At 46.0% G+C, this 24,088-nt stretch overlaps 1 protein-coding gene across 3 annotated transcripts in view; it reads right to left on the bottom strand.

The window, feature by feature from the left end:
* Nucleotides 1-5,803: 5,803 nt before the first annotated feature.
* The window catches only part of SYNJ2 (synaptojanin 2), a 102,647-nt gene continuing 84,362 nt past the window's right edge, over nt 5,804-24,088 (bottom strand). For 2 of the 3 annotated variants that reach the window (XM_069598794.1, XM_069598795.1), the window contains 10 exons: nt 23,296-23,413; nt 21,545-21,763; nt 21,381-21,459; nt 19,970-20,138; nt 19,345-19,518; nt 16,474-16,608; nt 14,877-14,989; nt 13,670-13,778; nt 11,397-11,548; nt 5,804-9,864 (listed from right to left, as the gene is read on the bottom strand). In XM_069598794.1, the coding sequence (XP_069454895.1) occupies nt 9,148-9,864; nt 11,397-11,548; nt 13,670-13,778; nt 14,877-14,989; nt 16,474-16,608; nt 19,345-19,518; nt 19,970-20,138; nt 21,381-21,459; nt 21,545-21,763; nt 23,296-23,413 (1,985 nt within the window). In that variant the 3' untranslated portion in view covers nt 5,804-9,147. Of the gene's footprint in view, nt 9,865-10,725; nt 10,919-11,396; nt 11,549-13,669; nt 13,779-14,876; nt 14,990-16,473; nt 16,609-19,344; nt 19,519-19,969; nt 20,139-21,380; nt 21,460-21,544; nt 21,764-23,295; nt 23,414-24,088 lie in introns of those variants that run through there. The other variant, XM_069598796.1, reaches the window with a different exon arrangement.

Here is a 24,088-nt window from a genome sequence, read left to right as displayed (position 1 = left end):
TTATGAATAATGCTGCTGTGAACATTCATGTACAAGTTTTTTTGTGGAGATGTTTTACATTCTCTTGGGTATATACTTGGAGTGGAATTGCTAAGTTATGTTAAGCTTATGTTTACCATTTTGAAAATGATGGCCATTTGTAGAATGGGATAGTCAAAAGCTAAACCAAGTACAGCATCTGAAGGTAGACAGGGGTCATCCATAAACTCTTAACAACATCTAATTGTTCAATTATGCAAGGACCTAACAAGTGACTTATCTTATTATCCTGCTACAGAGAACGTGCTGGTTAGCTGTCAGCAGTAAGCTAATGGGATCACAGGGTAAAGGCGTAGGTATGTTTGGTTCATTTTTTTTTTTCTGTTTTCCATGAACCATGGCAGATAAACCATGGTTGGAACATCTGTTCATTAACATGGAGTAATAGAATGAAACTCCACTTCATAAAATCTCGATATAGCTATTATAGCTGTGCTTTAAAAATAAGGTCTAGGAGTGAGATCCAGTGTACTTCTGAATTACTATCCTTTCTCAGGCAAGCCACCATTTCTATTTATTCTTTTTATGAAGTGGATATGATATGCACAGATTTACTTCAGTCTTGTGAGATTTAAGTCAATAATATTTTAAAAATAATCATCACCTGAAAAACTTTTAAGAACACAACGTATGAAAACATAATGCGTTTGAAACAGTTTTAAACTTAAACCATCAATAAAATGGTTCTAGCTCAGTCAGCCTTGTTTAAATGTCCTCTCTGGGAGAGGATTTCAGGTGACGTTTCGACTACCTTCCCCCTCATGTGAAAAGTCGCTTTAAATGACTCACCCAGGAGGAAATAAACAATACAGGCGTGTTAGCAGACTCCTGAAAGCACACTAAACAATTCAGATGATGATGGATAGCTAGTTCTTCTCATCTGTAGCCCCGTCACTTCCTTCTGGTTTCACTGTCAACCCTAAAAGTCGAGGGCACTGAGTCCCCCTGTGCTCCAGCATGTAAATGTCACCACAGAAAGAGACTGCTCATCGAGCATCAGGATACCTTTCTCGACGCTGGCTTGGCCATTCAGCCAAGGCTACACCAACAGCCGGAATATAGTGGAGGACGTGGCCCTCGGCTCAGTGGGCACGCCCGTGATATTGGGTGCTGGCAGGCTTCCTGTTGAGAAAGGCGATACAGTAATACAGTATTGTGTCTCTTGAAACTTGGTTCATAATTTATGATGCCCCTCAAATTACTTCTAATTCCTAAAATTTGAGTTTTAGGCATATCCTCCTGAATTTTCACATCTTTGTAATATTTAATATGTTAATGTTTGGTTTGGTTTTTATTGACATTTGGTATAAAAATTATGTCCATGAAAAAAATTTAAGCATGTTCAATAAATTAACTTTTAATTAAAAAATTAACACTTTGAAAGCTCCTAAGAATTTCAGTGTTTATTCTCCATCGAGTCCATCTCTCCTGTTTCAGACAGTTCATTACTTTTCATTCAAGCAGGACCTTTTTCAATGGACTTCTCCTCCCCACACAGGATTACTATCAGATCTGTCCTCTCTCTTCCAAGGGTCCCAGAATCCTTTTCCATTTCTATTGCCCAGTCTCTGATTCTGATTTTCAGATTCGGCCTAATTGGTTCCTCAACCTGCTGATAAAATAGAACTGTAATTCAGTGAACCTTTTTTTTTAATACTTATGCACCAGGTGTTGCTTTATACAAGAATGTGTGCTCAGTTGTGTCCGACTCTGACCTCATGGACTGTAGCCTGCCAGACTCCTCTGTCCATGAGATTTCTCAAGCAAGAATACTGGAGTAGGTAGCCATTCCCTTCTCTAGGGGATCTTCCTGACCCAGGGATTGAACCTGCATCTCCTTTACTGGCAGGCATTTTCTTAGCCACTAAGCCACTTGGGAAGCCCCTTATATAAGAATACAAGTTAGCTTTATTTAGCCATATTTTAAAGATAGGAAAACTCAGCATTAAAATAGTCATAAAACTGGCCCAAAGTCTCAAGAGCTAGTGAGAGCAAAGGTTAAGCCTAGGTTTTATTTTAAAACCTATGCACGTGCATTGCAGGGTTTTCATAGAACGTTTAAAAGATTAAAAACTGACAAAACATTACAGTAGTGGGCAGTCTAGGACTTCCAAGCTGATCTTAGAATTTCTCTCCCTCAATAGCTTATTAAAAGGAGGGGGAAGAAAAAGGAAAAGTGGAAAATAATTCAGCAGCAACTAAAAAAAAAGAAAGGACTAAAAGCTGTCATTAACTTTGAAAAATGGTAGCTAGGAAAAAATAAGTGATGTTAGGGAAGAGGGTTGACCTCAAGATTAATACAGTCTTTAGAATTGTGATAAGAGTTCTCTATTTTGCAGAAAAAAAGAGGAAGGCAGTCTTGAGCAAAGTTAAGGAATAAATCTTGAGGTTGGAAATATCTATAATTGGACATGTAAATGTGGGCGATGGGGCAGGCAGAATCAGCCAGGCTTTTTCTGAAGCCCTCATGGGACTGGTAAGTTCTAATACTTTGGCCACCTGATGCTGAGTCCACTTATTGGAAAAGACCCTGATGCTGGGAAAGATTGAAGGCAGGAGGAGAAGGGGACAACAGAGGATGAGATGGTTGGATGGCATCACCGACTCAATGGGCATGAGTTTGAGCAAGCTCCAGGAGATGGTGAAGGACAGGGAAGCCTGCCGAGCTGCAGTCCATGGGGTTGCAAAGAGTCAGACACGACTGAGCGACTGGATGACAACAACATGGGACAGAGGATAAGAGTCCAGGGGAAGTGAATCCCAAGATAGCCATTAACAAATCCTCAAAAGAAGTGGGAGAGGTCAGATCTTTAAACAAAGAGAGTATAAAGCTCTCCCCAGGGGTGCTATGGGGGTAAACCCTTGCCCCTTCCCACACTCAGATAAAGGAAGAGGGGATGAGCAGTAACATCAAGCAGGGATGAACAGGAAGCAGCTTCAGATAAGGTGGGAGTTTCAGGAGAGTTCACCCTCCATTTAGCAGGGCAAGTTTGTCTGGATGAAGTTTATTATACATAAGATGAAATGGCATGATACTTAACATAAGAAAGCAAACCAAGTTTTATATATACTGATGGCTGAAGATTCCATTGTAAAAGGAAATGTAATCCTTGAAGAACACAAAGAATGATGAACAACGGAAAAAGAGATTGAGAAACAAATTGGAAGCCCAATCAAGATAATCACAGGATAAAGCAGAAACCACGTTAAAGAACGGGAGAGACACGGATGAAAATCCTCTTAATAGAGGTTTTGCTTAACGGTTGCAGAACCACAATGAATGCAGAAGGAAAATTAGAAGATAACAGTTAAGTCACCATTCAGCTACAAGGTAATAGACACAGTCAACATAAACTCAGGGAATAGGGACCTAGATGTTTTTTTTTGGCAAGTTTGGTTATTGACCAAATCCTGGCATATAGAAAAAAAAGAAAAAAGAAAATACTGCACTTTAAGATGCAAACAAAAATCCAAAAACCAATAAAATGCCCTCATGTTAGAAAAGAGTGATGTTGGAAAGAAAGAATTGTGCTTAGTTGAATTGCCCTTGACATAGGTACCAAAGTAATGGACCAACATGCTCAAACCTGGAGCTCAGGGGATATTGTTAATCAGTTCTTCTAGTTCCATCCTCTTAGATTAATTTCGGGTAAATTAAGCTTGATTCTTAACACTGACATGGGCTTCCCAGGTGGCTCAGTGGTAAAGAATTCACCTGCCAATGCAAGAGATGCGGGGTTGATCCGTGAATGGGAAAGATATCCTGGAGTAGGAAATGGCAACCCACTCCAGTATTTTTGCCTGGAAAATGCCATGGACCGAGGAGCCTGGCAGGCTGCAGTCTTCGGGGTTGCAAAGAATCAGCATGACGGCGCACACATGCACGCATATACAATGACATACGGTAGATGTTTATCTAGGCCATATTCTGAGGTCCTAATCCAATAAAATTAGGAGGAAACAATTTCACAGTGCCAAACAAACTCTTAACTACTGGAAAACTGCACAGTCTCCCTTGAACCAAAGAGAAAATAGAAGCAAATTACAGGGCTTCTCTGGTGGCTCAGTGGTAAAGAATCCACCTGCCAACGCAAGAGATGTGGGTTTGATCCTCGGGTTGGAAAGATGGAGCAACTGAGCCCATGCACCACAACTATTAAGCCTGTGTTCTGGAGCCTGGGAGCCACACTGCTGAGCCCATGTGCCGCAACGAGTGAAGCCCGCGTGCCCTAGAGCCTGCGCACCACAATAGAAGCTCCTGCAAACAGAAATCCACAAGCCACAACCAGAGAGCAGCCTCTGCTTTCCACAACTAGAAAAAAAAGCCTGCACAGCAACAGAGACCCAGAACAGCCATAAATAAAAAATGAAGGAAGCATAATTCTTTTTAAAAGCAAATTGCAATCTAGATATTAATGAAAATGAGACTTTCGTGCCAATGTGTGTAGGGTGCATTTAAAGCTATAATCAGGGTAAAATATATAACTTTAAATGTCTTTATTGTTAAGCAAGACTAAAAATAATGAAACCCAGTATGAGCTTTAATTAAGAAACAAGGAAAATAACAAAACCAGAGAAGGGTGCAAATGAAAGATTTTAAGTTAAAATTCATTAAAAATGTTTTAAAAACTGACATAAAATAAAAATAAACAGTAGGAAATATAAATACCAATGTTGTTATTTGAAAATGTCAACAAAATTGATAACACCTTGAGAAACCCGATTTAGAAAGTGAAAGCGATGGTTATTTAACAAATGGCATATATTTAATAAATGGCATAGGATAATTACCCCTCAGGAGCATGTCAGACCCCCTACCTCACACCATTTATAAATGATGTTCCAGATGCTTTGAAGCACTGCTGTTAGCCCAGGCAAAGCCTGTAATCTTAAGCATGCCAACACTCAGATTTATTTAGGTATTTTTGCTGCCTGCTACTTCTATTATCTACATATATAGATATAAATCCTAAGAATAGAATAAAATCCTAAACTGTCATTTAAGGTGCTCTGACAGTCTCCCATTCGCTCATTCTTTCCATGTACAGAAATCTACTTTGCTACATATCAAATTTTTAATCCATATTCTGTCCAATCTGCCCTGGCCCTCTGCTCAGTTAATCATTCTCTCATTTGTATTCTCCTACCTCATGGAGACAGAGCTGATGCAAACAGCTTGCCTTGTATGAGGATGAGTTTCAGTCTGTGACCTTGGGTAAGGAAGGCACCGTAATGGGTTGTTTCCTTCCTCCCCATCCAAGTCCCAGACACTCAGATTAAAATAATTCAATACAGTACTTAATGGTCATGAAGGACTAAGCATCTTTAATACGTGGAGATTGTCAGTATATTCTTATTCCTGAAAGGCATCAGAGAACATTTATGACCTAAATTTCATGTATTAGTGAGCTAAAAACAAACCTAGACAGAACTGGAAGACTCCTTTCGCCTGTCTCCATGCAATAATGGACTCAAATCACTTCAGCAATCTAAGTTTGCTATGAGATTCTATAGAACATGAATCCTAGGATCTCTCAATATTATAGCATAAAGTTATTAATGTTCTGGCAGTAAGCCCGGCCAGCAGCATTCAACTCGCAAATTCTTAACCAAGCTATTTTATACTGCTTCAACTTAGTTTGGTGGTTGAGAAAGGAAACAGAAACTCAGACAAATAACTAATAATCACATTTCAGCCAGAATAAAAGGCTGGCCGAAGATACCCCAAGCTTTTCTTCATATCTGAAAAGAACAAAGCCAAACATTTTCTTTAAAAAAAAAAAAAGACAAAACATTTAATAGGTGTTTTTTTTTAAATTCAGTACAAATTATCATTTCAAATAAACAGAGTTTTTATTCATTGCTAGTCATCCAGTAAGATTCAGTAAGCAATTTTTGCAGCTTTCTTTTTTAATAGAATTACTTTATTACAAAAGAAATGTTTTTATACATTACCTTGCTTATTACTTATACACAGGTCAGGAGAATTTTAAGTGTCTTGAACTTCAACAACTTTAAACTTTTATAGGAGTCGCTTGGGCAGATGTCCCAGTTTCAGTAATTTACTGCAACAATTTTTTTTAAATAGGAAAGAAGTCTGGTAAGATTATGTTGTAAAAAGGAATTTAATTGGGTTCAATGCCAAATTATAAAGTCTGTGCCTAAAAATACTCTGTGGTGAATAGTAACGCCTTACAGAACAGTAATGAAATAAACTGCAAGGCCACAATAAAAAGGCTGCTGTGGGAACATCAAGGAAAGATAAAAAATAAAAACCCCAGAATGAAATCTCCAGGATGCCAGCTGCTCACTGTCAAGATTATTCAACCAACTCCACTGCCAGCCTAGGAAAGATACCAACTGTTAAGCAATAATTTAAAAAATAAGACAATTCCAACTGTCCCTTTTTAACAGAATGTTAATGTGAGAACCTTCAGTTCAGTTCAGTTCAGTTCAGTTGCTCAGTCGTGTCCAGCTCTTTGCGACCCCATGAATCGCAGCACGCCAGGCCTCCCTGTCCATCACCAACTCCCGGAGTTCATTCAGACTCGTGTCCATCAAGTCAGTTATCAACTCAAAACTCTGTTGTTCATTAAATCTGAACAGCCATGATCAAATAGTATTCATTTCTTCATGTTAAACTACTTGTAATTTTTCCTTCAACCTGCCTCAGTACAATTGTGTTAATGCTTACTGTCAGATTCTTTAAGTACTGTATGTGTGATGAACACCTATGTTAAATGAAGTTCTGTTCTCAGTACCATTTATTGGCTATTTGCTACGTAGAACAAAGAAAAACCCTGAAAATTAAGCCCTAGAAGCAACTTTTGTGGTGATTATTGCCCCCCACCCATGCTTTTTCTGACTTGATACACAGACATGCCTTCAAATTCACCTCCTTTTTAGCAGGAAAGAGGTTATAGAGAAAACAGTGTTTGAATTAAGCAATCTTTGATTCCATTCTCAACTGTACCCTTTAGAAGCAATGTGAATCCTGCAAATGATTTACCTTTCCAAAGCCTATCCCCCATCTTGCAGCCTCTCTCCTCCCAACTCTTTCGACGATCATGTTTACTTCTTACATTTCTTAGAGACATAAAAATGATATAAAGGAGGTGCTAGAGAAGGTGTCCCAATCAGCTTAGGTGAAAAACACCATTTTTTATGACTAAGTTAACTACTCACATTATCTGTTTATCTCCAGGGCTCACTAGTATCTTTTTCTTAGTTTTCAGGTGAAATGAGATATAGCTTTGATATAGTCTTGAAGTGAAGTCGCTCAGTCGTGTCCGACTCTTTGCGACCCCATAGACTGTAGCCTACCAGGCTCCTCTGTCCATGAGATTTTCCAGGCAATAGTACTGGAGTGGATTGTCATTTCCTTCTCCAGGGGATCTTCCCAACACAGGGCTCGAACCCGGGTCTCCCACATTGTAGACAGACGCTTTACCATCTGAGCCACCAGGGAAGTCTGATATAGTCTTGAGTGCCAGACTAAAATAATCTGTACTGTATCTTGATAGTGGCGATGACAGTTAATTCTGAAATCCCAGAGGTTTTATTAGTAGGAGTGGCATTTCCCCCGGCAAGATGATTACTGCAACAACAAAACCGTTAGTTCTGAATACAGGAATTCCCTGGTCCATTGATGTCTGATTCTATGACATGGAAAATGCCTAAACATGGTATGCGGCACGCTACAATCTTGCCAGTCAACTTCTTATCAGCAAAATTATGAAGTCTGTTCCCAAAGACTTCCAGGCCTAACATTCTTTTAGAAATGTAAAGCAGCATGGCAATGTCTTTCTAGATGACTGAGTAAATTGAGAGGAAAGATTGAAGGCAGGAGGAGAAGGGGGCAACAGAGGATGAGATGGTTGGATGGCATCACTGACTCAATGGACATGAGTTTAAGCAAGCTTCAGGAGCTGGTGATGGACAGGGGAGCCTGGTGTGCTGCAGTCTATGGGGTTGCAAAGAGTCAGACATGACTGAGCGACTGAACTGAACTGAACTGAACAGTTAAGAGGTGGTGCTGGAAATGTATACAGGGGAAAAAACCCTAATAAAATGTAGATGATAAGTTAACTCAGGATATCCTGGGGTTTCTTATACTTGGGGTCATACGGTGTTTTCCTTCCTGAAACCACAGTCAGGTAGACCAGACTAAAACAAATATTCTTCAAATTGTAGCAGTGAGACTCAGGATTATGTGCCGGTATTTTCACAATCTGTGCTTTTACCGGGTATGGAATATAAAGGGGAAAAGAAGTCCATGAGGTTTTATTCAATAGGGAATAGAGAGTGTGAACAATGAGTAGCACACCAGAGATTAGGACTGCAGCAATTTATGGGACATGCAAAGTCTAAGACATGGGACATGCCAAGTCTAAGACATGGTACAGGAGGCTCCAGCCAGCTGGAGCTCGGGTGAAGCTAGACGATCCAGAATCGTAGCAGGGAATGCCACCATCTCCCCTAAGACCTGCACACCACAGTGGTTAATATACACGTACATAAATAAACACAAGGGCTGCTGGGAATGACAGTCTTGTCTTTTGGTGGACCTATTTGCTGCTTCCTACTCTTGTATTTTTTTTTTTAACCTGGTGTTGGCCAGGTCCAGCTCACAATGGTCCCAACCACCTTCTAGTGTAATCTTGTACGCATCAACCTTCAGTGGGTCACCAAAACGTTATTCCAAATCTGTAAGCTGCAAACAATATTTTTCTAAAAACCACACCACATACACACATAATTTAAACAATCATTTAAAATTCGGTGGGAAGGAGCTTCCTGGGCATTATGGGCTAGGTTTCCTTTCCTAAAATCCACAGGCTGAATCTACCCGGAGGTTTCTCATACCCTGAGAGGAGAGATAACATGCTCAAGTCTGCAATAAAACATATCTTGGTGGCTGAATAATAATCGTATCGAGGAAGAGACACAAGTTTTGTAAACTACACAGGAGTACCCATGTGTTTTCAATGTGCCTTTAACTAATGTCTCTTTCCACGTGGGGTTAAGGGCAGTGGGCCTTCCCCCTGTAAAGTGGAGTGGAGGGGAGAAGGCAGGCATCCTGCGGAGGAGCGGCTGTGGGATTCCCCGTCAGGTTTTCGCCAGTGGGTCAAACACCTGCAGCACCGTTCTCTTGTCCTTGTCACTGATTGTCACCCAGGTACCAAAGTCTTTTGGTCTGTGCTCTGGGGGCGGCTCCTGGGCTGGTGAGGCACTGACTTGCAACGGGGCTGAGTGCACCCTTCCGAGGTTCCCAGTCCCCGAGTCCGGGGGATCGGAGCTCTTGGAAAGCCAGGAATTATTCAACAGGTTAGGGTGGTGGAGGAGGCTCCAGAAGGGATCCTGGTAGTCACCGAGAAGGGGGGCACCCACTGATTTTCTGTCCGTGGTGCCATCAGCCTCGGGGCTTGCAGGTGGTGATGAAACGCCCAGGAAAGCCGGCTGTGGAGAAAGTGCACCCCCGGCAGGCGGGGCTGTGGGTGAACCGTCGCTGCAGGGGAGCCCCTGGAGAAGCTGGCAGCTGCTCTGCAGCACCTGCAGGTGGAAGGCCGCTGGCGCCGACTTCTTCCTGCGTGGGGGCACCTGCGGCGCGAGGGGCGGGGCCTCCGGAGTGGGCGGGGTCTCATCCGGAGTGGGCGGGGCCTCATCCGGAGTGGCCTTCCTGGCGGCACCTTTCCGCAGCTGAAGGGTTCTCGGTTTGGGAACTGGAGGGACTGTCGCTAGTGGAGGGGTGTCAGGGCTCAACTCCGGGGGCCCGATTGTAAAATGGACGGCCTGATGCCCAAGCTGTTCTTCCGGTGACGCGGGCTGAGAAAAGGTACGACAAAGAGCATCAATCAGCAGCCTGCCCAGGGAACTGGGAATCGATCAGCACACGCGAGATGGGGCCACGCGGACATTCTAGCAAATTCAGGATTTGAGAATGTCTGGGATGCGGGGGTGTCATCAGGCATGAAAGAGCATGGGCGAAACACACAGGTATCAAGGAGGAACAGCAAGTCCAATGAAATATGAGTAGAAGCTTTAAACCCACCACAGGGAATAATCTGAAACAAGTTTCTCTGTTACCTAGGAAACGGGATTATAGTCTTCCTTTATTAAACAGCGAACCTCTCTGAAAACTCTTCCTGGAGGCTACAGCTTTGATGATTCAGTGAAGTAGCTTATGTCACAGTGTTAAGCTAATTGAAGGACTCATTGAAGGGTATACTGGCTCCTTGAATCTTTGCTTTTCAAATATAGAAGAATGGCAAATTTCACACAGGGACTTCCCTTCCTCGGCTCTGATTCAAACGGACCACAAAGGAAACAACTGCATGAGACCAGAGGGAGCTTTTGTACAGACATGGCTGTCGGTAGCTTAAACATCAGCGTTTCAGTATTGCTACTGGTTCTTTAGAGAAACCAGCTGCAAAAGACAACCTGTTCTCTGACAGCCTTTTACTTCAGCTCCTGTGCAGCTGGTGAGGAAAACGAACCCATTTCTACCTCTGGCCTTGAAAAGACAAAGTGAGAACAGGGAAGAGGCTGAGGAAAAAGGTCTGTAAGTGCAAGGAGGCGTGGAAAATGGGTGGATGAATGAGCAGACGTGGAACAGCAGAGCAACCCAGAAAACACAAAGCTGGCTCTGAAAGAGCCAGGCGCCCAAGCCACGCTCACACTTCCTCCAGGTGGACAAGCAGCCATTCTGTAATGACCAGCCAAGGATTACCGAGTGTCCGTGACTGGCACACTGAGCTCAAACGGAAGATCCAGATGTCTCTAGAGGTGCCAGTCTTTGGGCTGCTACTGTCCTGACAAACTCATGTCTCTGAAGCAGCAAGCAAGGCTGAGAAGCTTGAGAGCGAGAGCAGAAAACAATCTGCAAGAAAAGTGGCAAGAGCTGTCGCGCCTCCAGGATCTGAGGCCACACAACGTTTGTCAAACAGGGCCCATCCGGAGACCGGTGACTGTTTTTCTAATACAAATAAGATCTGTACACGTGAACCGTGGGCATAGGACACAGACCACACACACAAATGGGAATTACTGGGACACGTGGAATACAGCGTCCCATGCTGGCTTGGTTTGGGAACAGACATGGAACATTTGGACAGAATGATACCTCCAAGCTGTTCCTGTCTTGGTGAAAAATTCCCAATGTTTCTGCTCAGCGAGAGCCAAGAAGCAGCAGGGATGAGAGGGAGAAAGCAATTGCCGGGCATGTTCCTCAAAGATGGGGCCGTGGCTGGGAGTCGTGAACGTGTATAAAGAGACCAGACTCATCGGAGACATAATTCTTATCTAAGGAGACATCTGAGCAGCCCAGGAGTGACAGGCTTACATGAGCAGGTTCTTACCTTTCCTGTCCTCCTCAAGGTTGGCTTCTTGATGGCAGGAACCCTGGGGGCGGGCCGACGGGGCAGAAGAGGCGCCACCCCCGCTGTGGGCTCTGGTTTGGAAGATTCCTGGTCCCTCAAGGCTGGAGCATTTAGGGCTTCTCCTGGGACGCCTGAAGCATGGAATGGCATGGCGGACGCGTAAAGGACAAGGCATTATTCAAAGGATAACACAATGTATTTCTCTTTGATCTAAATCTCTGAGGGTTGTCAGGACCAACCAGCGAGGCTTGGCCCCAGCTTCTCACGCTCACCTTCTCAACAGGGATGGTGATCTGGGGGTCTGTGTAGGGTAGAATCAGTGAGACCCTAAGATCAGGTGCAAAGTTTAATGTGTACCCATGTTGCTCAGGGGAGATGATGGTAGAACTCCTTGAAATCTTAGCAGGGCCCATGAGAAGGAAAATATTACGTTGCGATGCAGGGTAGAGTTCAAACCTCAAACCTTTCCCACTCTCCACGTCTATACAGACTTAGAAAAAAAAACCCTTGACTGTAATCTAATTAACATACCACAAAATTTGCCCTTTTTCAACGATTATACTTTGGTGGTTATAGTCACAAAGTTGTACAACCATCACCATATGGTCCCCAGAACATCTTCATCACCTCAAAAAGAGACCCCACATGTTTCCAGAGCATTCACTGCCCAGTCCCTCCTCTCCTCTCGCTCCTGAAAAACCACTATAATTTTCTCTATATATAGATCGGACTCTTCTGGACAGTTCACATAAATGGAATCATACAACACATGGCCTTTTGGGTCCGTTTTCTTTCACTCAGCACAGTATCTTCACGATTCACCCATGACAGAGCATGTGTTAGCACTCTATTCTTTTTTACGGCTGAATAATATTTCATGGGATGGATATGCTTCACTTTATCCATTTGACCTTGGCATATAGAGCGGGGGCTGACAGAATAGGTAAGTATGAGAAGTTCAGGTCAGTTGTCTTGAGAGAAGAGGCTATAAAGAGACCTGCTACTACTGCTAAGTCACTTCAGTCATGTCTGACTCTGTGCGACCCCATAGAGGGCAGCCCACCAGGCTCCCCCGTCCCTAGGATTCTCCAGGCAAGAACACTGGAGTGGGTTGCCATTTCCTTCTCCAGTGCAGGAAAGTGAAAAGTGAAAGTGAAGTCGCTTAGTCGTGCCCGACCCTCAGCGACCCCTTGGACTGCAGCCTTCCAGGCTCCTCCGTCCATGGGATTTTCCAGGCAAGAGTACTGGAGTGGGGCGCCATTGCCTTCTCCAATAAAGAGACCTAGTGGGGCCTAAACAATGCAGCAGGGATGCTGGTAATAACAGCAATAGGATTTTAGAGGTGGGCATTCTAGAGGGTGGCACTGAGCTCTAGAGAAAACTATGGGTGAAGGTCAATGGACTAGAGGTGAGGAAGGAGGGAGTGCCACTGGGGGCTGGTGGAAGAGAGTCCATCAGCTGATGGGCTGTTTCATCCATACAATGAGTTTTCGTTGTTTTTTTTTAATAAAAGAGAAACCATGGTGTTATCACGCAACAGTGTTTCTCCGCCTCTTAATCCATGCCCTCTTTAAATGTTATTTGGGAATTTCAAATAAATGAAATATCCAGACTGAAAACAAATCGGGCAACTATAAATGCATCTGGCTTTTCAGAGGGCATACTTTGCCCTCTTCAAAAGAGAGTCTAGTATAAAGTCAAAACAAACAAACAAACAAATCCCAAATTGCTAGTTACCAGTGATTTTGAATGCATAGGGGAGATTCTAAGTTAAAACATGGTTAACAAGGGTTAGGTGAAGTGACTGCAACAAAAAATGAACAGGCAGTATGGCAGAGAAGAGGTCCCTGCCTGACAGTGAAGAATCGAGGGATGCTGGTAATTAAAAGACGAGATGTCTTGCCTGAAGGAGAACGCCTACTTAACCATCTCTTTCTACTGAGCCAGCAGGATGAGTTAGTGCCTTGAGCAAGAACCTCTTCTAAAACTCATTTTCGTTTATTTCTGTCTCTCCCTTAAGTGCTCCTTAATAATCTTGGGATTATTTTTATCTATTGATACTTACTGAATTTTAAATATATAATTCTAAATGGACGATAAATCTTCATAGATGAATTTTATAAAATGTTGCTAAAGGGTACTTTTACTGAATACTGCCTCCAGAAAAAGAGTTCTGTTCTTTTCTAGGCCCCTTTTTGCAAGAATATGAGAAGAAGAGCAGAATCTTGAAGGCACCCTGGGGGAGCACCTACCTCCTCTGGCTTCCAGGAGACATCGGATGGCTGCTTCTGCCTCCTGAGCGTTGGTTGTTTTGATCTGCTTGACATTATAAGGCTTACTTATCCCAGTCCTTGCTTTGGGCTTGAGGACAAAAATCAGGAAGAAATACATATTAGCACAAGTGGGAAAACAGCCTCGCCTACGGATCCATACATGAGCATGAGGTTGACAGAGCTCCATCAGCGATGAAGGCACAGCTCCCATCGAAACTGCACCCTTCAAGTCTCTTTCCCTTGGAGCATTCAAATACCCGGGGGAAGGGATGCAATAACATTCAGATGATCTGGTCTCCCTAACCGGGTGGTTCGAGGATTGTGCAACGTGGACCAACCATCCTCTATCTTTATTTCGATAACCCGGTAAAAAAGCAAGAAAGATTAGTCAGAAGTCACTCCTTCCAAGGTCCAATGAGTCACGCAACACTTTCCAGATGTTTCTCAAAAGTGCTGATTCTACTTCTTCACTGTTCTACCTCTTAACCTCCACCTCTGAGTCGCCTTTGAGGACCTGCCTTCATCACTATAAACCACAGAGGTCAAGTCAGCCTTCTACCCCTGCTGTGAGCATGACCGTGGCCATCAGCTGGCCCAGCTCTCCTCACTCTCCCTTCCACCCGGCTCCCAATGGCACCTCCCTCCTTCCTCACCTCTGGTCCACTGACCTTCACCCACAGTCTTCTTTAGAGCTCAATGCCACCCTCTAGAACGCCCCGCCTCTAAAATCCTATTGCTACTAAACCAGCATCCTTACTGCACTACTGAGATCTCTTTTTAGTCTCTTCTCTCAAGACAGCTGATCTGAACTTCTCATATTTCTCCTTCTACCAGCCCCTGCTCTATACACCAAGGTCAAACGCGAGCGTCAGAAGGGGGAGAAGCAGGTATGTCTGGAAACCAACAGTCCCTCCATGAAGGGGCGCTTGGGAGTTTTCTTCAAATGTGATTTTCTCTCTCACACTCTGGACGACCATTAAAAACCCCTACAAAGGACCTGGTAGTAAGTTATAGGGTTTGGGGGGGTAAATGGTGGATAGGCAGAGAGTTAGAGACAGAACTCTATGTATTCACCGGGAAGAGTTGACCCGGCATGATGTTAGGGGCTATGCATGGACCACGGGGCAGACCTCATGGGTTTTAGAAGCTGGCCCGTTTCGCTCTGATCAGAGAAAGGAGAACTCACCGCTTGCTGAGGGGCTCCCGGCAGGAGTTTTGCCGTCTGCAAAATCGAGTACTGCCCGTGGGTGCCAGAGGAGATGGAGGCATCCGAGGCTGATTTTTTCACCATGAAACCAGCTGTAAAAACCAAGGAGCGCAGAGATTCCATCTCAGTGAAGTCACAGCTACTTCAACAGAAAATTCCCAGCCAGCCGAGAGCAAGAGCAAGGTCATGGTCTGAGTACGTCCATGGCCTTCAGCGATTCAGAGGTGCTTCAAGGCTGTCTTCTGATTCTCTAATAACTTGGGCCTATTAATGTAGATTCTCTGGAGAAGCAGTGTTTGAATGAAAATTTTAATCTAACATCCTGGGCGGGGGGATGTTAAATCTGACATAAAACCTAATCCATCACTTTTAAGCGGTTTAAAACACACTACTGTTATTAAGACCAAATTTTAAAGATGTTTCATGGGCAGAGTCTTAAAAAAATTTCTAAAGCAGGAGAATAAACTATATTTAATAATACTTATAGCCATTAATTAATCATATTTAGAACAACATTTAGTGACAGAAACACTAGATGAAAAGACAGATGACCAAAAAAAAATGGATACCAATTCTGTTAATAAAAATTGATTTTACATAGACATAGATATATCTAATTGGAAAAAGGATGGAAATCTTTTGGTTAACAACTATCATCACTAGCTAAGTGAAATTAAATTTTTTATTGTTTCTATTATCTCTTTTTGTAAACCTCCACAATAATATAGGATATCACTTTATTTTTATTTAATATTTTAATTTATTTTCTGAGCATGAACTCTGAAAAGTAAAAAAAATATGCTTAAACAAGTCATGGGTTTCTGACTTGCCACTGATTACTATTGTGATGTAACCCACGATGAACCCAATTCTGAAAGTAGGGCTTAGGAAAATCTTTACTGTCACGGCGGGGTGGAGGTGGGGAGAAGTAAGCAGCGGAGGTAAATGGTAACTGATCAAAAGCATGGTACAACCTTATTTCCGATTATTGAGGAGTGTTTTATGAGCAAAGCGTTGTTTTTTGGGGGAGTCAGGAAGAAAAGTGCTACGCTGAGACCCAGACCGGGAAAAGCCGTTCTCAGAAGACTCGGGCTCGGGCTCACAGATGGAGTGGTGCCCGCTTAGAGGCGCGTACGTGGCCACCTTCAGAGTCAGGGCACCTGGGCTTACTCATGTCCTCATGAGCAGAGAGGGTGGGCAGTGGTCCAGGAGAGAAGGTGCTGGGAGATGCCGTTGGGGGTTGGGGGGAGAAGGAGCTCAAAATGTCCCCAGCTCATTTGTGGCCCCAGTTCTCCAACCTATAAGGTTTCAAACTGGAAGCAGCTTCAAGCAAAAGCACAGCCACAAGAGGGCAAAGAGCAGCTTTAGGAAGGGCTGCTTTGACTTGCTTGCAAGACACAAAGCGATCTCTGATACCAAACTCGCCAAGGATTCAGGACGAAGAGGAGCCCGAGGAGGGGAGAAAGCGCTGTGAAAACCCAACAGCAGGATTTTAGAGCCATTCGCTCAGCAGGTAGGCAGGGCACGGTTATTCCCAGCAGGCATCGTGGTGAGTGGAAAGCAAGCGGAGTCTTACTTGGAGGGGGGGGTCTCTGCGGTGGGTGAGGTGGCCGAGGCCGACTGGGAACCGACAGAGACCTGCTTGGAGAGCGGTGGCGGAAGTCCCCAGCTGCTTCCAGCTCCTGCTTTAACTCCACCAGGTCGGCATCATCTGGAGGACACGGCGGGACGTGAGTCGGGGCAGTCAGACTTGGGTCTGCAGGGACCCCTCCCACAGGACAGCTTGAAGGGTCCCTTTCGGCTGGCATGGGGGCGTGGAGAGGGCACCTAATGCCTGCTTGGAACACTTGGTGAGCCGTGGACAAGGTGTGATGTCCATACACGAGAGACACCGAAGAACTTTAAAGTGTAGGCGCGCTTCCTTCCCAAATAATCCACAAGACTTCCACACAGAATGACAGCTGAAAACCAGAGCCCCTCCACTTTACTGTTTTTTTTTAGATTGAGCTGTGTAGCATGTGGGATCTCAGTTCCTTGACCAGGGATCGAACCTGTATCCTCTGCACTGGGAGCCTAGAGTCTCAACCACTGGACCAGCAGGGAAGACCCTAGAGCCCCTCATTTTTCATTCCCACTCTAAAACAGGGCAGTGACAGTTTTGGCGTTGGGAACATTTTCACTTCTCTGCCGGTAGGGCAGTCTGCAGTCCAGCGGCAAGGTCCAGCATGGAAGGTCCCTGGTCACTCAAGACCCAAATCCCACAGCCCACGCCAGCAACTGCCTGAGCGTTCACCATCCTGACTCACCAGGGGCATGGGGAGGGGACTGCTTCTGTTTTATTACATTTATTACGTTTGGGGCTTCCCTTGTGGCTCAGCTGATAAAGAAGCTGCCTGCAAGGCGGGAGACCTGGGTTCGATCCTTGGTTTGGGAAGATCCCCTGGAGAAGGGAAAAGCTACCCACTCCAGTATCCTGGCCTGGAGAATTCCATGGTCTGTTCCCATGAGTCAAAGAGTCAGACATGACTGAGCGACTTTTTTCACTTTTTACATTTAAATTCAGGACAGTTTTTGGTCTTCTCTTCCACACTACAGCACATCTCGATTCATTTCATCGTGGCTCATCCTCCCATCCCTCAAATCTAAAAGCGAGGTGCATCTCATGAGCTCTGCTGGGGGAGGCAGGATGTCTCCTTCTAAAGGGAGTGCCTGAGGGCCCTTTTCCAACCCACTGGAAAAGACCCTGATGCTGGGAAAGACCCAAGAAGGCAGGAGAAGGGGATGACAGAGGATGAGATGGTTGGATGGCATCACTGACTCAAAGCACATGAGTTTGAGCAATCTCCAGGAGACAGTGAAGGACAGGGAAACTTGGTGTGCTGCAGTCCATGGGGTCGCAGAGTCAGGCATGACTGAGCAATTGGACTGAGGGCCTTAAAGCATCAAGGAGATATTCCCTCGAGGTCCACCAGGGGGCGAGTCCGCCCACATGTCAGAACCCCAAGCCGCTTTAAGTTCTTTATTCAAAAGGTACACATCTGCTCTGCCTCCAAAAGATGCCTGAATGATGGCCACCTTGGAGAATAGGACCACTTCCTGTCTCAAGGGCACATCCCTTCCGCCACTTCCGCTCCAGGGCAGGAGCCCTCTGGACGTGCAGCGTAGAGAAGCACCTTGATTTGCTAAAGAAGGCTGTTGCCTCTGAATTGGCAGCAGTCTCACACCATGGGTTTGGGTAGACCCTGGGAGTTGGTGATGGACAGGGAGGCCTGGCCTGCTGCAGTTCATGGGGTCACAAAGAGTTGGACACGACTGAGCTACTGAACTGAACTGAACTCACCTGGACATGCATCCAAGTCACCTGGGAGCTCCATGAGTCACCAGGTTTCCAGGGTCCCAGCCTCACCTGCCAGGCCCACATCTCTATAATGTGGCAACTGATCAGGCCTCAGCAGTCTATTAAGCTCTTGACAGTTCAACACAGCCAGGCTACTGACTGGCTTTGGTACCAAAAACAGTCAAAGGGGCTTGGGGGTGGTCTCTGTACCTCCTGGGAAGTATCTAATTGTCACCCCTGCTTTTTGTTCTCAGCCCCAGCTCAAAGGGTCCTGACACACAGCTAAGCCCCTGCACCTGCTTGCCACCAACAAGGAGATACAATGTCCAACAGCTGGAAGGTACTGGTGGCTGTGGCTGAAACGGAGCTGAAGAGTTTGATGCAGAATGTGAACCACTCTAATCATCTAGGGACTGGCAGTTTGGTCCCAGTGACTTTCAGTCCCTCTCAAGTCTAAAATGACATAATGATGCTAAGATGTAAAATTACTGTATAACAATATAATGTTACACAAATATAACCAGACACCAACAACTCAGGACATTGATAGTGAGTATGTGTCTTATGGGACTGAATCAGAAAAGTCTTGGAGTGGCGGGGAGAAAAATCACAAATGTAAAACCAGTTCAGAGCCATGCCAATTTAAACAGAGGAAACTAACTGACTCATTGGAAAAGACCCTGATGCTGGGAAAGATTGAAGGTGGGAGGAGAAGGGGATGACAGAGGATGAGATGGTTGGATGGCATCACTGACTCGATGGACATGAGTTTGGGCAACTCTGGGAGATGGTGATGGACAGGGAGGCCTGGTGTGCTACAGTCCATGGGGTCACAGAATCAGACATGTCTGAGCGATTGAACTGAACTGAATGGTCATGAATCTGGTGTGTTTGAGGGGTACCAGTTGTTGGAAAAAAATGAAATCACTAGAGGAAATCGGTGTGGTGGCAACTGCCTTCCCAGAGCCCAGTGTCCACCTCTTGCTATGACTCATTTTGCCCCTCTGTTCACAGGCCGAGCACACTGGATGGTGGCTTTACGTGACACCCAGCTGCTGAGCGAGTGAACGCTGCACCAGAGGCGAGTTAGAAAAGGAAGATCCACGCTACCTTTGTAGGTTGGATGCTGCTTCTTCTTGGCGAGTGTCGGTGACCTGGCGGGAGGTGCCGCAGAGGTGGAGCCGGGGGCAGTGGAGACCTCGTCTCCCCCTGGATCACTGTCTGAGACCACAGGCTGACTCAGCTCATCCGCCAGATAGTCTTCGTCATCTTCGAGAATATCCCCTTGGGGAAGAAAATGTCACAGCGAACAATTAGGGGGAAAGCGCCAAGTCATTCATCGATGGGTCTGTTTCATCATCGAGGCCTGTGGCTCGTGTTAGGACCCCCGAGGTCCCTGAGGCACAGCCACCAGCAGCCCCAGGCACCCACGTGGCAGCAAGGCTGGGACCCCAATTCCACGGAAGTCTGAGACACAGGACCAAGTCCACAGCCCTGACATTCACAACTCACTGTCTTCAGTGAACCTTCAGACGCCTGCAGTCTTAGCGCTGCAGGTAGCACCCGTCCACATGAATGCCCCCAACTCTGGCCTGGAGAGTGAGCCTGCACTTCCAGGGGTTCTGGAACCTTCCCAAGGCGGGGTCTCAGAGGGCTCTTGAGCCTCTCGTGCTGGGAGAAGGTCTCGTCTGCCTGCCTCACCACGGGAGCGGGGAGTCCTGGCAGGGTGACTCACCTTCCGACTCATAGTCCAGACTCGTGAAGTCGAAGTTCTCCTCCAACAGACAGGAGTTGGCCGTGGGGGACACGGAGGCCATGCTGTCCCGCTTTCGGATGATCTCCTCTTGCAAACCTTTCAGCCAGTCCTTGGTCTTCGGTCTGATCTTCACGGCTCGGCCCTTCACCTGAGGACAGAGCGGCCCCCCGAGAATGATCGCTGACCTTAGACCCTCTGACCCCAAAGTGCTTCTCACTCGAAGGCACGTACCAGGAGCCAGTCCACCTTCACTTTCTGCCCAGAGGGTCTAGACCTCGGGCAGGCCTGGCACAGCTCACATTTGGTCTGAACAGAAGTCGAACTGTCATCCCAAGCTTTTCATTCGGTGTGAATTTAAAACCAGCACATTATCCATCAAAATGGGAACCACCTATGAGCTGCATGTCCCAAACCATGGAGAAAGAAAAAAGAAAGTCGCTCAGTCATGTCTGACTCTTCGCGACCCCATGGACTATACAGTCCATGGAATTCTCCAGGCCAGAATACTGGAGTGGGTAGCCTTTCCCTTCTCCAGGGGAATCTTCCCAACCCAGGGATCAAACCCAGGTCTCACACACTGCAGGCGGATTCTTTACCAGCTGAGCCACAAGGGAAACCCATGGAGAGAGCATGACCCCAATATTCTTGTTGGGGGTTGGGGGTGAGCGCAGGGAGCCCCAGTCACGCAGGGGGCACGGTGCTCCAAAACTTGCTGTTTCTCCCCAGTCCTGCAAGGAGCCGGGGCTGGAGGGTAGATACCAGAAGCAGATGTGGTAATGAGGGGACCTCTCTGGCGATCTGGTGGTTAAGACTCTAGGCTTCCAATGCAGGGGGCATGGGTTTGATCCCTGATCAGAGAACTAAGATCCCACATGTCTCGTGGCATGGCCAAAAACTAAATTAAAAATTTTTTATTAAAAAAAAAAAAAGATGTGGGGCTTCCCTGGTGGCTCAGTGGTAAAGAATCCACCTGCCAACGCATGATGCACGGTCCGATCTCTAGTCTCAGTCCCACCTGGCACACAGCAACTAAGGCCATGGGTCACAACCCCTGAGCCTGTGCTCCAGAGGCTGGGAGCCACAGTGAGCGCATCTCGTGTGCCCCAAAGCCCATGCCCCACAACCAGAGAAGCCACTATAGTCAGAAGCCCACACACCTCAACTAGGGAACAGAATCTTGCACGCTACAACTAGGGAAAGCCCATGCAGCAACTGAGACCCAGCACAGCCAAACATTTACAAAAATAATGATGTTTTTTTAAAGATGTGGTAAAGAGAGACCCAGCCCTTGCCCTCCTGTGGGTGTCTACGTTCGCAGAAACTGGCCACGTACAAGCACAAGAAGCTGGAGGGGACAAGCACGCTCCACGGGTGACCAAGCATGCCTCACCTTCATTCCGTCCACATCTAGGACACTGAGCGCTGAGTGACTGTCGGCAAAAGTCACGAGCATCTGCCCTTGGTTGATCCTGGAAGAGAGGAGATTTGCCAGGTCAGCCCCGGGGACACGCTCTCCAGCGATGAGCACCCAGCTCCACCCAAGTGTGTCGCCACCTGACAAGCACGATTGTGCCGTAATTCCCCAGGGTCTGCATGAGCTCCAGGCGCACGTCCTCAGGAAACTCGTCCTTCTCTTCTGAGCTTGGCGACTGCAGGTTGACGACGACCGTGGCATCCGGGGGGCCCTGGAAAGAGGACACTTCCTGGAACACCCTGTCCCGAGCCCCCACATCGACTTCTTGCACTTCCACCTCCACGATGGCCAGCACAGGTCTGCGTTAGACATGGAAGGAAGAGAGGGCACCGTTAACCCAGGGCAAGACCGTCCCCCAGCCCGACCGCCATCCCGATTCCGCTGTCAACAGGAAACATTGACAACGCAGCCCAAGCGTGTGGCACCCCCTAGGGCCTGGAACTGAGCTCTCCGGTCCTGGGGTTTCTGCCCATCTTTCCCTAACCTTGGCGTTATCTTAGCTTTCCTATCTAAGGATGACCTGAGAGAAAATCCGTACCAGCCATCAGCAAAGGCTCTTTGCATGTAATCCCAGGACTGCTGGAGAAGAAAATGGCGACCCACCCCAGCATTCTTGCCTGGAGAATGAATCCCATGGACAGAGGAGCCTGGTGGGCTACAGTCCACAGGGTCACAAAGAGTCGGACACAACGGAGCAACTACCACACACAGGACCACTGGGGATGCGGAAAAGCGGGGATTTCCCCTGGGCTGGGGGGTTCAAGCGTTTTGTAGGGTGCGCTATTTGGAGTAGGTTAAAGGTTAGGTTACAACTTAACGCTATTAGGTTTGCATTAAGAACCTCAAAAGTGAGCATCTTTTGACCAACAAATTCAGTTCTAGAATTTTGTTCTGAGGAAATGACCAGAGTCAGACAAAGATTTATACACAAGGTTGATCTCTGCAGCACTGTTGATGGGAGGGACAAAGGAATAACATCTAACTGTCCCAGGAGAGGGAAGGAGTTACGACGAAGCCACACAACCATGTGCTATGCGCTCACTAAGTACAACGTTGTAGAAATCTACCTGACATTCACTGAAAACAGATCAGCAGGAAATAAAGCAAACCTTGTAATTTTTACATAGGGATGGGTTTACTCCACAAAAAATTTATAAAATCCTCTATTAGGCAGATGACATCATCTTATTGAAGACATCTACCATATTAAGTGGATAAGCGAAACTCTAATATCGTGGGATAAACCATAATGGAAAAGAACGTAAGAAAGAGTGTATATGTAAGTATAACTGAGTCGCTTTGCTGTGTAGCAGAAATACAACATAAATCAACTATACGTCAATTAAAAAAAACCCAAATCCTGAATCTAATACTATAAACTCTATGGTGTTTTTAATAATAAATTAGGAAAATATTCATCAGTAGGTGAATGGGTAAATTCAGTGGGTATATTTAGCGGAATACGGGACAGTGGTTGCAAATGAGAGTCAGATCTCTAACAGCGACATCACTATCTCAAAAACATTTAAGGAACAAAAAGGCAAGTTGCACAATGACATAATTTATCGAAACTTAAATGACACAAACCGCCATTCAGGCTGTATCTTGGCAATTTTCATACATGAAGTCACTTTTGATGCGGAGTAATGACAAAAGGCTAACACTGATTAATTCTTGGTGGCACGCACACAGCTGCTTGCACACGTTCGTTGCTCTACCACGTGTTGCACGTGCACACACACGCATTTGGATGGGCAGGTCTCTTCTCTGCAGGGAGCACCAGACCCCCCTTCTCCAGCAGTGGACATGCCGATGGCGGCCAGGACCTTACCTGTGGTCAGACGCTTGCAGCTCTGCCCGGCCGTAATACTTGAGGGCACCAGGAGACCAGGTGTGTCTGAGTTGGGTGCCAGCGTCCAGATCGCTGTCTAGAAGGTTGAGTTCTCCAGCTGCTCGTGGAGATTCCAATCAAGAGATACACACAGGGACATACAAGACACAATTGTATCAACATGAACAAACGCTGATTACAGAGCGGGGGTCCATGTCATGGACCACCTCCTATCTCAGTGGCTCTAACCCCTTGGACTTGAAACTGGGTCAAGGCGGCTTTGGGGCCTGGGGTAAAAACCCCTCGCCTGGGACTTCCCTAGCAGTCCCAGGGTTAAGACTCCGGGCTTCCAATGCAGGGTGTGTGGGTTCGATCCCTGACTGAAAACCAAGATCCCATGTGCCCGAAAGAACAAAAAACACTCTTCCTGAGCAGGCAGAGTGGGTGAGAACACAGCAGCCACGGCTGCAGGCATTCTGCCCCAGGCCCACGGTAAACAGGACACCTGCAGCTCTTTGTACAGTAGGAGAGGCAGAGACTAAGGACACAAGGCTTCTTGCACAGATGTCCACAAACTGATCTGGACAAAAACGCATCTTCTCAATCTGCAGGTGAGATTTCTGGGCTTTGCAATCTCAGCATCCGTCTCACCAGGACAGTTTAATTGTTTATGTATCAGTTTATAGGTGTTTGAATTTTTTAACAAACTGCACTTCTTGCTGGGCCTCAATAATCGTTCAAAACTCAATCAATGACTAACGAATGAAATTTATCTTTCCTGCGTCTTGCTCAT

Source organism: Ovis canadensis, chromosome 8, assembly GCF_042477335.2.
Source record: "Ovis canadensis isolate MfBH-ARS-UI-01 breed Bighorn chromosome 8, ARS-UI_OviCan_v2, whole genome shotgun sequence".
In the NCBI taxonomy this organism is placed as follows: Eukaryota; Metazoa; Chordata; class Mammalia; order Artiodactyla; family Bovidae; genus Ovis; species Ovis canadensis.
Note: the sequence above shows the minus strand (reverse complement) of the source record. Positions and strands in the feature narration are given on the sequence as shown.